Consider the following 15856-nt stretch of genomic DNA (forward strand, 5'->3'; position numbering starts at 1 on the left):
TTCTTACTCTGCCACCACCTGGTCCCAACACATTCCAAGTGTTTTGCAGACAGAAAGGAAGAAAGCTGAGGCCATGATCAGCAAACTGCATGATCCCAATACTGCAGATTGGGATGCTCCCAGGTGCCAGATGAGCTGCTCTAACAGCCACAGACTGGGGGAAGAGGCAAAGCATAGCACACCGGGGTGAACACCCCCCAATTCCTATTTGAACACCTGCACTAAAAGTGCCACCAAGCAGAGGTGGCAGAGGATGGGTGGTGAAAATGTTCCAATCTTAAATCCCTCCTTTCCTTTTTAAAAAAGCTGAGTGGCTCAGAAGAGGAAGCATCATTTACGCAAGTCCTCAGCCAGCCCAACCATACAGCTGAACGCTTTATCATCCTTGCAAACGTGAAAAGTGTGTTTCTGTGGCGCTCAGCACTTCTAAAATTAGTTGGTAAACAAGGAGCCGAGAGCGCAGTTTCTTGCAGTGCTTGGCTCCCTGTGCCGTGGTTATATTCCTTCTCCTTTCACTGAGCATGGAGTTCTCCCACTGCATCTGAAATCATGTTCATGAGCATCAGTTATCCATCTTCAGCGTGATGCAGCAGAGGAGCTCGCATCTTCAGTCTCCTCAGCTGTACACTAGATGCTGTCACAGCAGGGTGGGGAAACTGAGGCAGGAGGGGCTGTTATGCAGCAGGATGGAGACAGGGAGTGTGTTTAGATGCAAAGAAAGACCCCCAGCCATGGAAGGCTGAACTTAAACACGTGTTTCAAAATAATTTGCTCATCTGTGGTCAGGGCCACCATCGCAGCTGTATTGGGAGATGTGCATTAGCAGCTCAGGAGAACTTAAAGGTTCCTCTTAAACCCCCACCTTTAAGAGCTCAGCAACCATGGCTGTCTCCAAGACTTCTGGATCCTACCGTTGTAGAGAAAAACTGAAAACTACCAATAAATAAAATCACACCGCTTGAGGGGCTGGCTGCCACCCGTGAGCATTCCCCCAGCAGGTGAAGCCCAGGCACACTAGTGTCCCCAAAGCCACCAGCCTTCTGTCCCACTGGGGCTCCTGCAGGCTTCCCAGGAGGTAAAACCTCAGCGGAGGATGAGAAAGTCATGCAGGTGAAGATCTGCCCATGGAAAGCAGCCTGGACACCAGCAAAACGCCACTGGAGGCAGCCCCAGACCAGGGTGTGCAATACCTCTCACTGCAGCAGCGGTGGCTCGTGCCTAGATTGGGGTCAGGGCTGCTTTCCGGACAATGTCAAACCTCAATTTGGTTTCTGCTGCTTTCAATCTTGTACAGGGCTGTGCTTTTTTTTTTATTTTCCCTTTTGAATTTCTTTGTGAAATGCTTTATTGCCAGGACCTTTTGCTTCTTTCCCTAATTTCATAGAAATTCCTCAAGTACCTGAATAACATCTTAGCAGCTGTAGAAAGAAATGAAGGAAAGGATTGTTGTGAGCAGAGAAACCCAATTATTACGCTTGCTCAATTAATTGCAACGTATCGAATACTTTCCACACCATGCCGCTGCCTATTTTCTAATAATTCTGCAAAGTGAAAAATACGTTGTTTCAGAAATACTAGTTATCCCAGGGATAAAGAGCTTTTCCATGTTTGATACTGCATCTTTGTCCTGTACAGGGGCAAGGAGCAGGGGTGGAGCCCTGCGTTTGCAGGTAGATGTCTTCTTCTGAGCCTTTTCCATTCTTGCTCAAGCAGCTGAGTACACTGAGTACTGGTACATCTGAGTACTGAGGTACATCTGAGCTCACTGGCCAGCTAGGAAGGCAAGAAGTCTTTTTTTATTTCCACATTTTATCCACAGTGCTCAGGAGACAAGCTCAGAACTTCCAGCAAGCCCTCTGGGAGCAGACCCACACATGTGATGAGAGCACAGTTCTCAGCAGCTGCATGGACCACTGCGATGCCCCAAAACACGAACCATTCCGGGGAGCTTCTTTATGCTCAAAACACCTTCAGAAACTTTTCCTGGGTTTGCAATGACGCTTTCTTTGCCCCCAAGCCAGGTGTCCCCCATGCCATGCCACCAGTAATAAAGCAGGTTGCAGACGAACCATGGCAAAACCCCTACTCTTCCCCTTGCTCCGGGAGATGGATGAGTTGCTTTATTGCTCCTGGTAGCCCCAGGATTGACCCCAATACAGCACAGGGCTGCAGGAAGTGCATCCACAGGACAAAATTTTAGCTCACCACCAGCATCCATCAGTAAATCAGCTGGTGGGGATGGTATGACAGTGCAGATGGATCAGTTGCAGCGACTAGCATCATGTTTCTTATTGTAGTTGGGCCACGAAGAGACAAAATACCAACCCAATAAATTCAGGCAAACAACAGAATTATAACCCACTGTAAGTAAACTCCAAGCTATTAAACTGTCAGGAGTGTTTCCCATCTCTCTGCTACCCCAAACACACAGCGTCTGGCACTGGAAGGGAAAGCAAAAGCTGTTTTTTTCATCTTTTAAATAAACTCTGTCAAGTGTTGAAAACACAGAGCATTGAGTAAACATGTGAAGGCTCATACCCAATAGCACACACAAATCTTCTGCCCTGCCAGCCCCAGTTATTGTAAAGCAAGAGACATCAGTATCTGTTGAATCCATCCTTGCAAAGGAGGATGAATCGTATCAAGAGCTGAAAGATGACATGAAAATACTGACACATACCAGTTAACTAGGGCTTTATAGTTACAAACCCAATGTGCTGCATGGCAGGGGGAAGGAGACTACAGCAAAAGAAGAAGTATCTTAAAAAAAAACAACTAATGAGATGGGTTTCTATTTTATAGAAAATAACCCTGGAAGGGACCTTCTGTCCCAAAATGGAACTAATTAAACCTGTTTCTCTAAACAAGACCTTGCTAAAGGACGTGGTACCAGTGGGGAAGAAAAGATGTGGGGATATCACATCTGCTCCGTGCCCCGTCACCCCTGATAAAACCACAATGGGGAGCAGCTGCCTTCTCACCACCAGCCAGGAGGTCTGACCTGCTAACCTTGAGGCAACTGCACATCTCCATGAAAGTATCATTTTAAAACTGAGATCAAAAAGGAGGAAAAGCATCCATAAAAGTACCCAGTGCTTGCTGGTGCACACTCATCCTGTGCCTGTTACTGATCCTTTGTTTCTTAAAGCTGCTTTAGGTCACCTCCGCAAACTAAATCCCTTGAAAAACATCACAGTTTCCTTGCAAGGCTTGAGCCCCAGGGCTCTCCCCATACCCCAAATGCCCCCCAGCAAAACCCCAAGAGCAATGCTGATGCCTGAATTTGCAAAAATCCTCCTGTCATACCACTGGCTCAACTGCTCTTCCAGAAATTGCACTCTGAGCTAGTGTTTCTCTGCTTGGTCCCAGCCCAGCGGTGGATATACATGGACAGGCTGAATCCATCAGCCTTTGCTGAGTTGCCTGTGCGTGACTTTGCTCTTTCCCAGTGACCAGACAAATTTAGAGACTTTCTTGCACTTAGATAAATGAAAAAAACCAATAGCCTGGAAAGCATTTTAAATATGGAATGTGCAATATTTGGGCTTGGGAAAGGCTGTCTCGGTGCTCCAAACAGCAGCAGAAATAGTGATTTAAGCACAAAGGTGGACAGTCAAGTCCTCCCACTATCTCCTAGCACCCAAATTAAAGTCACCAATGTGTTGACTACAAATTAGGCAGCAGCTTGAGTCAAGTCCACCTCCTTGCTGCAAGGCAGGTCCTATTCCAACTGTATCCTCGCCGAACTGTTCTTTAAAAAATCCCAATAATGGAAATTTCAGAGTCAACACAGCCAACTTAATCCAGCACTTCATAATCCTCATCCTTTGAAAGCTCTCCCTGCACCCTTCCTGAAAAAGTTTAAACCCTTTGGTTTTTTGGCTGTCATGGACAAGACATCCTTCCCCTTTGCTTGGCAGCTCTTCATGAACTTGGGAACCTGCAGCCCCTCCATCACAACCTCTTCAGATGGCACAGACCCAGGTCCTCCACCTTTCCAGTCCTTCCAGCCATCACTTCTCTCCTGGACCCTTCCCAGTGGTCCAAGTCTGTCCCAAAATCTGGCCCAAAAACCAGATCTAGTATCTTCCCTGCCCATGTCTTGGAGGTTTCATAAGACTTGTAGAATCATAGAATGGTTTTGGTTGGAAGGTACATTCAAAGATCATCTAGTTTCAATCCCCCTGCCACAGGCAAGGGCACCTTCCACTAGGCCAGGTTGCTCAAAGCCCTGTCCAACCTGACCTTGAACACTTCCAGGGATGGGGCATCCACAGCTTCTCTGGGCAGCCTGCTCCAGTGTCTCACCATCCTCACAGCAAAGAATGTCCTAATATCTAGTCTGAATTCCCCCTCTTTTAGTTTAAAACCATTCCCCCTTGCCCTATCATTACAGGCCCTTCTAAGAAGTCTCTCCCTCTTTTTTATAAGCTCCCTTTAGGTACTGGCAGGCTGCTGTAAGGTCTCCCCGGAGCCTTCTCTTTTCCAGGCTGAACAACCCCAACTCTCTCAGCCTGTCTTCATAGGAGAGGTGCTCCAGCCCTCTGATCATCCTTGTGGCCCTCCTCTGGACTCGCTTTCTTGTTAGGTTTCAATCCTTTTCTTGCACTCCAGCAAGATGTTTGCTGCCTTCAACACGTGGGGATGGTGCTTATGGCAGAACCACCCATGAGTTGGTTTTGTGCAGCTGACTGCAGTGACTTCGGAAAATCCCACTGCCATTAGCAAAGGTCTTGACATCGCTGACATCAGGATTTGCTTGGTTTACAAACCCCTGAGCTCACTTCATTGCCTTTTTTTCCATGCCTCTAAAGGCTGATCCTTGCCCATCCTCCTCCAGATGCAGCACCAAAGCCAAGGATGTAACAGCTCGCAGGTAGGATTGCAGACTCCAGAACAAACCATATGGACGCAAGCTCATGAGTGTGCACATACTTATTTGCAGAGCCAGCAACAAGGAGGATGTCACAGGCCAGTCAGCCACCAAAAATCTGTCCTGAGCAGAGCTGAGTTGCAAAAACACCCGCAAACTGTCCTCAAACCGCTGCCAAGCATCCCTTTAATGCTCTCAGAAGGGAGATTACCTGAAAGTAATGTTCCATCGGCTCCACGCCCCTTTGGACACCGCAGCATCTTCATCTCTGCCATCATCTGCAGGCGTCTTCGTTTCCCATCCCTGGGTGGCCAGGGCAGCTAATCCGCGGTTTAAGCTAAATCTCTGCCCTCCTCCCTGCCAGCAATGATGTGCAGTAAGGATTTATCATCACTGGCCGTCCCTCTTCTGGCTGCCTCTCGTTTCCCTCTCCACTTTCCAGCTGTGTGCAAGCGTCAGGGGGGAGTTATTTACTCTTTATTGAGATATTGCTGTTTGCTCCTAATTTTCCTCATGCTTTTCAAACTTCCCAGAGCTGCTCAGCTCTCCTGCTGATGGGATTTTTGTGTCTGCAGAAAGCTCCTTCCCTCCCTAATCCTGTTCTTTGTGGGTTTACACCTCCCCAGGACGCCCCATAACACTCACATCAATTGGGGTGCAGGTGGTTTCAGAGGCTGCACCTCTCAACGACACTGCACTATTTATTGCCTCTCTTCATCCACTTTCCCACCGTACATAAAATGACTTTGGCATTAAATTGCCTCCTTTATAGCATCATCCACGAACATACTCATCTCTGCACACTTCGTCCTTCCAGCAAAGAAAAACAATAGCACAAAGCCATTGGCTTTGCCTTTCCCAGTTTAACTGTCCCCAAAATTTGTCAATAAAGTAGTTATGGAGCAAAAATATTTGACCCCAAGTAGAAATTTAAAAAAAAATACTTTGAGCACAGTTAAAAAACTGGTCTTTCCCAAGAGCCACACTTGAGGCATCAAGTACAGGAGGAGCTAAACCACAAATTTAATTGAAGCTAAATGTAAAGCCGGTAACTGTGTCAAAATGCCTGTTTCACAGTTATCTGCAGAATGATCCTCCCAGATTTTCTTAGGTCAATATTGAATGTAATTTGATAAGCATCTCAAATAGGTTTAATCTTGTGGTGGCACCTGAAGCCGCCCAAGATTTTGCTCAAGTTAAAAAAAGAAACAAGTTTAATGGTGCATCTCTACAAGCTTAAACTAAGCCTGAGTGAAGAAAAGCCTCCACTTTCTTAAATCTTTCATTTCATCTAAAAGCTTCAGTGCTTTTGTAAAGCAAGAAGAGCTGGGGGATGCACTTTGGCACCGATGGGATATCCATCACCTTTGCATCTGGGCTCCTGCAAGGCCAGAGGATGAGTTGCAACACATGGGCTGGGAATAAGCATTTAAAAGTCCCTGTGGGTGGCGGTTAATTCTGGTTGTAGGACTTTGAACGCTGAAGCTGGGACTTCAATGGATTTTGGACGCAGATGGGGACAAATTCTTGCTGCTCACCTGCTCTGCCAGGGCTCTTGGTGCTCAGGTCTCTGCCCCGGCCAGGGGTGCTGGAAGTCTTGGAGAGTTTATTTGCCGATACTCGGTACATCACCCCACCAATGCAGCAATAGCCTTTGCTCCTCCATCTCTGTTGCACATGCTGGGACTTGCCGCCTTGAGGTGACAGGCGTGTTTGGTTCAGTAGCGGGGATCTACAAGAAAACATAAGCCAAGGTAAGCCCAAACTATGGATGATATTGCAAGGAGCTGCTGCTTCATGAGCAAACCCTCAGCTATCTGAGGATGGAGGTGATGCAGCAAGGAACCAGGGATGCTCTTGCTGTAGACAGAGGAGATGCTCTGATCCCCTGTGATTTACACCAAAAAACCCCACAACTTCAAGGACTGTCCTCCTGATACTCCCTCCCCCATGCAACAAAAAGCCTTTTATTTCTCTCAGCTCACCCACAGCAGTGCTGCAGAAGGGACCACGTGTTGAAGGTCAACTCCACGCCCAACCGCAGCCTGCTAGGACACAGCAAAGGTGTTTGTCCCTAAACTCTGCAGGTGTTTCCTATAGGCCCCAATGCCTCGCAAATGGCACAGCTTTGATCCGCACTGCTGGTATGTACTTCTGAATAGGCAGCCTGGTGCATCCAACACAGTATTCAGGTGAGGCCACACAGCCACGGCTGATGCCTCATCTCACACCCTTGGCTTGCAGCTCCAGCCCCAGCAGCAAACATAAAAAGAAACGTGGATGCGGTCCCACGAGGGAATCAGCAATGTGGGATCTCCCCTGAGCTGAGCCAATTCATGGAGCTCTACAAGCTTTGGTATTTTTGGTAGCATTGTTATTAGGTACTATAACTTTTATGTTACTATTTTGCCCCCAAAATATTGTTCCCCAGGGCTCAGTACTGGGGCTAGTCCTGTTTAATATCTTTATTGATGATCTGGATGAGGGGATCAAGTGCACTTACAGGAAGTTTGCAGATGACAGCAAGTTACGGGGGAGCGTTGATCTGCTGGAGGGCAGGAGGCTCTGCAGAGGGATCTGGGCAGGTTGGACCTATGGGCCAAGGCCAGTTGTACGAGGTTCAACAAGGCTCAGTGCCAGGTCCCGCACCTGGGGCACAACAGCCCCCCCCAGCGCTACGGGCTCGGGACAGAGCGGCTGGGAAGCTGCCCAGTGGGAAAGGCCCTGGGGGTGCTGGCTGACAGCCGGCTGGGCAGGAGCCAGCAGTGTGCCCAGGTGGCCAAGAAGGCCAGTAGCACCCTGGCTTGTACCAGAAACAGTGGCCAGCAGGACCAGGGCAGTGATCATCACCCTGTACTTCGCACTGGTGAGGCCACACCTTGAATCCTGGGTTCAGTTTTGGGCCCCTCACTGCAAAAAAATATTGAGATGCTGGAGCATGTCCAGAGATGGGCAACGGGGCTGGGGAAGGGGCTGGAGCACAAGTCTGATGAGGGGTGGCTGGGGGAGCTGGGAGTGTTTAGCCTGGAGAAAAGGAGGCTCGGGGGGACCTTATGACTCTCTACAACTGCCTGACAGCAGGCTGTAGGCAGGTGGGGCTCAGTCTCTTCTCCCAGGTAACAAGCAACAGGACAAGAGAAAATGGCCTCAAGTTGTGCCAGGGGAGGTTTAGATTGGATGCTAGGACGACTTTCTTCACTGAAAGGGTATCAAGCATTGGAACAGGCTGCCCAGGGAAGCGGTGGAATCACCATCCCTGGAAGTGTTCAGAAAACATGTAGATGTGGTGCTTAGGGACATGGCTTAGTGGTGGACTTGGCAGTCCTGAGCTAATGGTTGGACCTGGTGATCTTAAATCTAAGTGATGATCCAACCTAAATGATTCTATGTTCCTATAAAATCTGGCTCTTGCAAGCGTTTTGCTACATCCCTGAAGGGGACGAGTCACCCGAGACCACTGTCACCCACCATTTAGCAGATGCTGGAACCCAAGCAGGGTTAAGCAGATGGGGAGGCACTGGGGACCTTCACCCCCCCCCCATCTCTCCCCCACATCCACAAACCCTGTAGCGAGGTAGCGGGATGGCGATCGGTCATGAGCTGCAATCCAGTTAGTGTTGCTCGTAAGATTATTCTGAACAATCAGTAAGCTCTGAAGTGACACCCTAGGGACAAATATGTCTCAGGGGGGCTCATGTGCCACCAAAAAACCTTCCAGTTCATGACCCAGTATCTTCTGCATCATCCCAACTCCCTCCCAGCCCATGCGGAGCTACCCAGCTCATTTTTGTACATATGCTGTTATACAAACAGAGCCGTTGCAGCCAAATCAAATCTCCTCAAATATCAGTCGTCTTCCTCATTTAGCACTAATCCAAACAGTAATTTGTTTATGCAAATTAGAGCTCTAATTTTGTATTAGTCCAAACTATGCTCATAATGCTATTAGCAGAACGTATATAAACCGCGCATTACTGGAGAATATCTGTAAATTAAGATCCCGCTATCCTATCAGCAGAATGCAAACCCCGGAGAGCATTACCTTTAAATGAACATGTGCTGCAAAGAAAAAGAGAACTGTAAAATGTAATAGTTACATTTCTTAATGCTTAGCGTGACAGCCTATTCATTTCATCGGGCTGTTGCCACTGGCTACCGAGCTTGGAGAATTGCTGCCTGATTTTTGTGGAGAGGATGGGGATTGCATAAAGAAGCTGCTGCCCTGCTTCCAGGTTCCCCAGGGCTTGGTCCTCATGAAACTGCTCCAGAGAGGAGCATCATGTCTTAATTTTTACAAAACCAGGTTACTTGCAATGAGCCGTAGCGGTGGCATTGTTGTGTAAAGGTACCAATGGCAGGAAGGACATGAGGGCCACACATGGACCACCCAGCAAACCTTTGCAAGTCCAAGGTTGCAGCCAGCACTGGCTGCAGGACATGGAGAATGGTCTCTAATGCATCCAATAAAAATGATATCAAGTACCTAATGACCAGCAGGGTGAGGGAGGGGATTCTGCCCCTCTGCTCCGCTCTGGGGAGACCCCCATGGAGCACTGCGCCCAGCTCGGGGGTCCCCAGCACAAGCCAGGCAGGGACCTGCTGGAGCGGGGCCGGGGGAGGGACACGGAGCTGGTCCGAGGGCTGGAAGCCCTCTGCTGCGGAGAAAGGCTGGGAGAGCTGGGGGGGCTCAGCCCGGAGCAGAGGAGGCTGCGGGGAGACCTCATAGTGGATTTTCAATATATAAAGAGGGCTTATAAGAAAGATGGGGACAGACTTTTTATTAGGGTCTGTAACAATAGGACAAGGGGGAATGGTTTTAACTAAAACAGGGTAGATTCATACTAGATTTAAGGAAGACATTTTTTACACTGAGGGTAGTGAGACACTGGAGCAGGTTGCCCAGAGCAGCTGTGGATGCCCCACCCCTGAAAACATTCAAGGCCAGGCTGGATGGGGCTCTGGGCAACCTGCTCTAGTGGAAGATGTCCCTGCCCATGGCAGGGGGGTTGGACTAGATGGCCTTTGAATGTACCTTCCAACCCAAGCCATTTGGTAAATCTAATAAAGGTGTCATAATATAGCAAAGCACCGCCACAGCTGTGACAAGACAACTCAGCTCAGCTTCAGCTCTCCTCCTCCTCTTCCTCCTGGTGATACAGCTCTGGGAGGTCACCAGGATGCTCCATGCCACCATACATGGCGACTGCAGTGCTGCTGGCTTTTGGGCTCCTGTTTTGCCTGGCACTGAGCTGTAAGCATCAGTCCCTTCAAGGAAGTTCTGTAAAGTCTTCAGAAAACACAGCTGGAAAAAAGCCTTCTGAAAGCTTCCAGGTCTGTGGGACAGAAACAGCCAGAGCTGCTGATTGCAATGGACAGTCAGAATTACAGTCAGGGATGGAGCACTTGCTGAGAGAGAGCTGGCTGCATCTATAATCCCCCAATACATGCAGCATCAGGGGAACAGCTAGTGACCAGAGATGCATTTGCTTTGATTTCAACACAGAAAACACAGCAGAACATGTAGAAAACATTACCAAAAGCTGAAATATGAGGCCTGGATATAACTTCATATATATGTGTGTGTGTGTGTGTGTGTGTGTGCATGCACACATAAATATTATAAATATATATTGTATAATAAATATATAATTATACATATAAACCTATAGATGTAGTGGAATACTCTATATATTATCTCTTGATAATATATATAGACATATATACAAACATGTATATATATATATAAATATACATAGTATTGAATATACATACTGAATATGTATTGAAATATATTCTCTATACATTATATATAATAATATACAGAGATACCTTTCGACATAAATCTCTATATTATTACCTATCAATTATCTCTAGATATGATTAAATATATACACTGAATACATATATGGATTTATATATATTCAATAATACCTAGAGATATTCAATATATATTCAATAATATCTAGAGATAATTGATAGAGATACAAGGCCCAGCTACTACTGCCATTTAAAGTATTTTATATTATTCAGATATTATTGAATAGATATATTGAATAGCTATTGAATTATATATATTCAGGACTATCTGGAGATAATAGATATATTCTTTTACATATAATACATATTTAATGTTTTCTTCCAGTCTGTCAGAGGGGAGGGAAGAAGACCCAGGCTCAGCCACACAGCCAGGGCATGGAGGGGAGGGTGTCCAAAGCCCCAGCTCCACCGGCAGCAAAAACTTGTTCCTGCCCTAAACACAAAGTTTCCAAGCAAAGCCCTTCTGTCTCCTCTGCATTTGACAGAGACATAGCATTGTGTGTGTGTATATATGCTCACACATACATAAATATATATGTAACAATAGACATAGAGATATCTATAGAGAGATCTATAGATATATACTCTATAGATATCTATAAATATCTATATATACACACTATATCTGTATCTACATCTATAAATATATACTATATATAAAAATATTTATAGAAAACTATCTATAGCCTGTGTTGATAGACATATACCTTATGTATCTATAAATTATATAAAATTATAGACATACATAAACTATACCGATATATAGACATATATCTAAGTTATTTATAAAACTATATACAATATATCTATATATTTATAGAGAGATTACATCTATAGATCTCTCTATACATATTGTATAGTTAATATATAATCTATATAAAAATTTATTTGATATAGATTGAAATATATATCCTCTAGAGGTATCTATATGGACATATATCTGTGTCTCTATCATATGTCTATATTGACATCTCGGTACCTATATATGAATCTATATATCTATAGATATCATGTATAGTTAATATATCAATGTATATAGAAAGTAAGATTTTATATATACCTAATAATATAGATTATATTATTGTATAGACATACACACACATATATGAGAAATGCTATCCAGGTCTCATCTCTCGAGATATCCCAATCCTAAAAACCACGGCGCACCAAAGCTACACCAACAGCACGCTCCAGAGAAGCATCTTTTCCTGCTGCTGCCTGGATTTCAGTTCTCCTTGCATATCCAGCCCCAGCCTGGGCTTCACACACCCCAAATCCACCCCATTTCTCCAGGCATGGGCACACCTTCCTGAGCAGGGGTTTCTGCTTCAGAGAACTGCTCCTACCCGCAGTGCACTTTCTTGGAAAATCATCAGTGGACTTTTTTTTTAAAAAAAAAAAAAGGGGGGAGGGGGGGGGAACGAACCTTCCTCTTATGTCTGTAACATCAACATCGTGCACAGCCCCAGGCGCTACTCATGCTGGCTGAGCCTAAACAGCACTGGTTTACGCACCAGTTTAAGAGCCTGGCTGGTTGAATCACCCAGATCCTCAGGATATTTATTTTCTTGCTTTGCTGCACTCACTCAACCCACTGAAGTGGTTGCACACTCTGGCGCTCCTTGTTCGAAAGTCACCATTTATCAAGAGTTATTACCCAGTGGCATCTGACCCCTGGTATGTGAGTAGAGAGCAAGCAGGTAGCAGCTGCCGAGCAAATAGCAACAGCTGCAGATTATAAAACATTTTATACTTTTATAAAGCAGTATTAAAAAGAAAAAGCCGGTATAAAAGGAACAGAGCAGCGATGTGCACAGCAGCACACTCTCCTTCCTGGCAGTCCTTAGGGATGGTCAGGCCCCAAATACAAGGAACTACTGGTGTCACGTCTCCCGTTAGGGATGTTCCCACTGGGATTTTTCAAGAATTATGGCACAAAGCACTGAAAAGGATCACACCTGCAAAAAGAGTGGGGTTGAACCTCCTCCAATTTGTAGTCATTGCATTTTTGAGAGAGAAAAATGACCATCTTAGGTGGCCTCCAAGCAAAGCTTCTGCAGAACATCTGCTCAGGCCCAAGTGCTACTGGACTGAAGTCTCATCTAGGGACTCAATTTGAGCTCACTGGAGTCCTGACCATCTCTATTTCCATATTCCAGGTGGTGGAAGTGTCCAAGTAGGGATGTCCTCAGCACCCCTTAGCCTCCACGAAGGCTCTACAACCAGCCCAGCTCCTCACCTGGAAACTCTCCTACCTAAAAAGTCAATGGGGGTTATCCCCACTGCGGGGTGGGAAGAACCCCAACAACCCACCTTAAACACCTTCCCAGGGCACTTTGCTATTTCTATTTGTATTTATTCCCCTTTAACTCCAGAGGTCTCCTCCTCTGCCCTTCACCCCCCAGAAACTGGAGGTGCAATTTTGCAGAGCAGTAAGCCCAGGGGATGCAGACAGGGGCTGGTAGGACCCCCTGCCCACACATGTTCACACCATTGTGGGGAGTCCCGATGCAAACACAACAGGAGAGGAGATGCTGCGCACCGGGAAATGCTGGTGATGCTTCGCGGGGGGATTTTGGCAGCTGAACACATGCATTGGGTTGAGCTTTGCCCACATCTGTTATTTATAGAGTATTATTTATTACTTTATTTATTAAATTTATGTATACTATAGGAGCTGTAAGAGATTTAAAATTGAAGGTAAAACATGTTTTATATCAAAAAATCACAGTGGAACCTGAGCTCATAAAGAAGAGCAGGAGGGGGGAACTTCATTCGTAGGAAACCTCTGTTTTCCTCTTAAGCCAAGCTGTTGTTCCCAAGTGGTTGCGTAGCCCCAACACACCCACTGTGCGTCCTCCTCCCTCTCAGTGACTTGTAACCCGGCATTGGCCGGGAAAAGCCACCAGCAAGGAGGGCGAGGGGAAGGATGGCTGTAACAGAGGGCATGGAGCTGCGCCAAACGCCCAGTCGCTTTTCATTGGCAGCGGTGTCACAGCTCTCTGTTGAATTGTTACCCTAATGGAAAGGACGGCCTTTGGAAATGAACTGTATTGAAAAAAAGAGGATAAAATTAATGAGATAATAGCCAGGCCAAGGACCTGAAGAATACGCCGGCCCCTCGACATCAGGGGCTTGTAATTCCCTTTCTGCTGCACAAGCCTGCGGATCTAAAGAGTCCTCCTGTCCGTCCAGAAGGCCCGCTCCGGCAGGAAATTTCATTAACGCTGGAAAATAGGAAAGGTATTAAGCGTGGATAATGAAGGCCAGAGTGTGAACAGTGCCTTAAGATAGTCTTCTTTCTAGCCTTTGTAATGGGAGGCATGAACTTTCCCTTCAAATCCATTTCTAATCCATTTGAAATACTACAGCAAATTATCTTCCCTTCAGCCCGAAAGCGGCCAGCCAATTTACTCCGAATAGAAGTGACAATGCTACAGAATTTATCGCCATAACCTTGACTACACAAGGTTGAGGGTTGTCTTTCCCCCACCCCCGGGGTGGACAGGGGAAGAAAAATTTTTAATGAAAAGGGGGAAGAGGAATGCTATAAAAATGTTTAAAAACAGTGTCGTAGCTGTTGGAGGTCCAACACCAATACCAGGGCCAAGCGTGACGGGAAGATCAAAGTCTTGTGCTAAAAATGTTACAGAGGGAGGACCTGGGCTAATAAAACACTCTGCAGGTTGGGGTCTGGGGTCTTCCTCTGCATCCCTTGACACAGTAGCAAGCTTGCCTGAGTCTGGTGCTTCATAGATGCTCAGGTTGACCAAGTCTAACTTTTCTTATTCTCCCATGATTAAACATCAAGCTGCTGTGTCCTTCATTGAATCATTTAGGTAGGAAAAGACCTTTACGATCATTAAGTCCAACCATTAACCCAGCACTGCACAGTCACCCACTAAACCATGTCCCTAAGCACCACATCTACATGTCTTCTAAATATCTTCAAGGATGGTCACTAAACCTCTTCCCTGGGCAGCCTGTTCCAATGCTTGGCCACCCTTTCCATCTGGGAAGAAATTTTTTCTCATATCCAATCTAAACCTCCCCTGGCGCAACTTGAGGCCATTTCCTCTTGTCCTATTGCTTGTTACATGGGAGAGGAGACCAACCCCACCTGCCTACAACCTCCTGTCAGGCAGTTGTAGAGAGAGAGAGGGTGTCCTCTGAGCCTCCTTTTCTCCAGGCTAAACATCGCCAGTTCCCTCAGCCACTCTTGATCAGACTTGTGCTCCAGCCCCTTCCCCAGCCCCACTGCCTATCTCTGGACAAGCTCCAGCATCTCAATATTTTTTTGCAGTGAGGGGCCCAAAACTGAAACCAGGATTCGAGGTTTGGCCTCACTAGTGCGAAGTACAGGGGGACAGTCATTGCCCTGGTCCTCCTGGCCACACCGTTTCTGATAGAAAATTTCCTCCAGACTTCTCTGCTTGACTGATTTCTCATCACTTGGGAACTAGAAATGCTGGGTCTTTCCTCTAGCCTTTTCTCCAAGACCAGCTTCTCATCACTTGGGAAATGGAAATGTTTCTTCCAGGAGACTGGTAAACTCAAAGCAAAAACTGGACCAAGAGGGAGAAAAAGGCTCAGCAAGACAATGTGGAGTCAACAGTCAGCTGACGTCTAGCTCAACGTGCCTTCCGTGCCTCCAAACACAGCGAAGCTGCTCAGAATGGAAGAAGACCACTGAAACTTCAGCCAGGAGCCAGCAAGTGACACTACCAAAATGCAATCCCTCTTAAATTGATCTATGAAAAGCAAAAACAATAAAAGGGAGATTTCCAAGCCAACATGGAAGGTCTCTCCTTAGCAACAAGGATGACTCACCTGAGCATGCAGCAACACCTGTAGGAGATGCTCAGATACTACACTGCCGTACTGCGCACACGAGTGTGCACTCAACGCACAGACCATCTGATCCAAAAAACCCACACAAACACCTCCATAAATGCATCTACAGTATCTGATGTATATAAATTAAACACAAAACTGAGAGCAGAGCAAGAGCATCCCAATGGCATTTCAGCCAGCTGAAACGGAGAGGATTTCTTGGCGCTGACGGCAATACAAATGGCTCTTAAAGGATGGTTTTCTTTTACTACTAGATATCTTCTTTAGGCTTAGCTTTTTTTTTTTTTTTTTTTTTTTTTTAAGTAATCCTTA

At 46.3% G+C, this 15856-nt stretch overlaps 1 protein-coding gene across 1 annotated transcript in view; it reads right to left on the reverse strand.

The window, feature by feature from the left end:
- The window catches only part of ZC3H3 (zinc finger CCCH-type containing 3), a 186700-nt gene that overhangs the window by 51777 nt on the left and 119067 nt on the right, over window positions 1-15856 (reverse strand). The window contains exon 5 of the mRNA XM_056330599.1: window positions 6412-6605. Within this exon, the coding sequence (XP_056186574.1) occupies window positions 6412-6605 (194 nt within the window). The remainder of the gene's footprint in view (window positions 1-6411; window positions 6606-15856) is intronic.

Source organism: Falco biarmicus, chromosome 3, assembly GCF_023638135.1.
Source record: "Falco biarmicus isolate bFalBia1 chromosome 3, bFalBia1.pri, whole genome shotgun sequence".
Taxonomy (NCBI): Eukaryota; Metazoa; Chordata; class Aves; order Falconiformes; family Falconidae; genus Falco; species Falco biarmicus.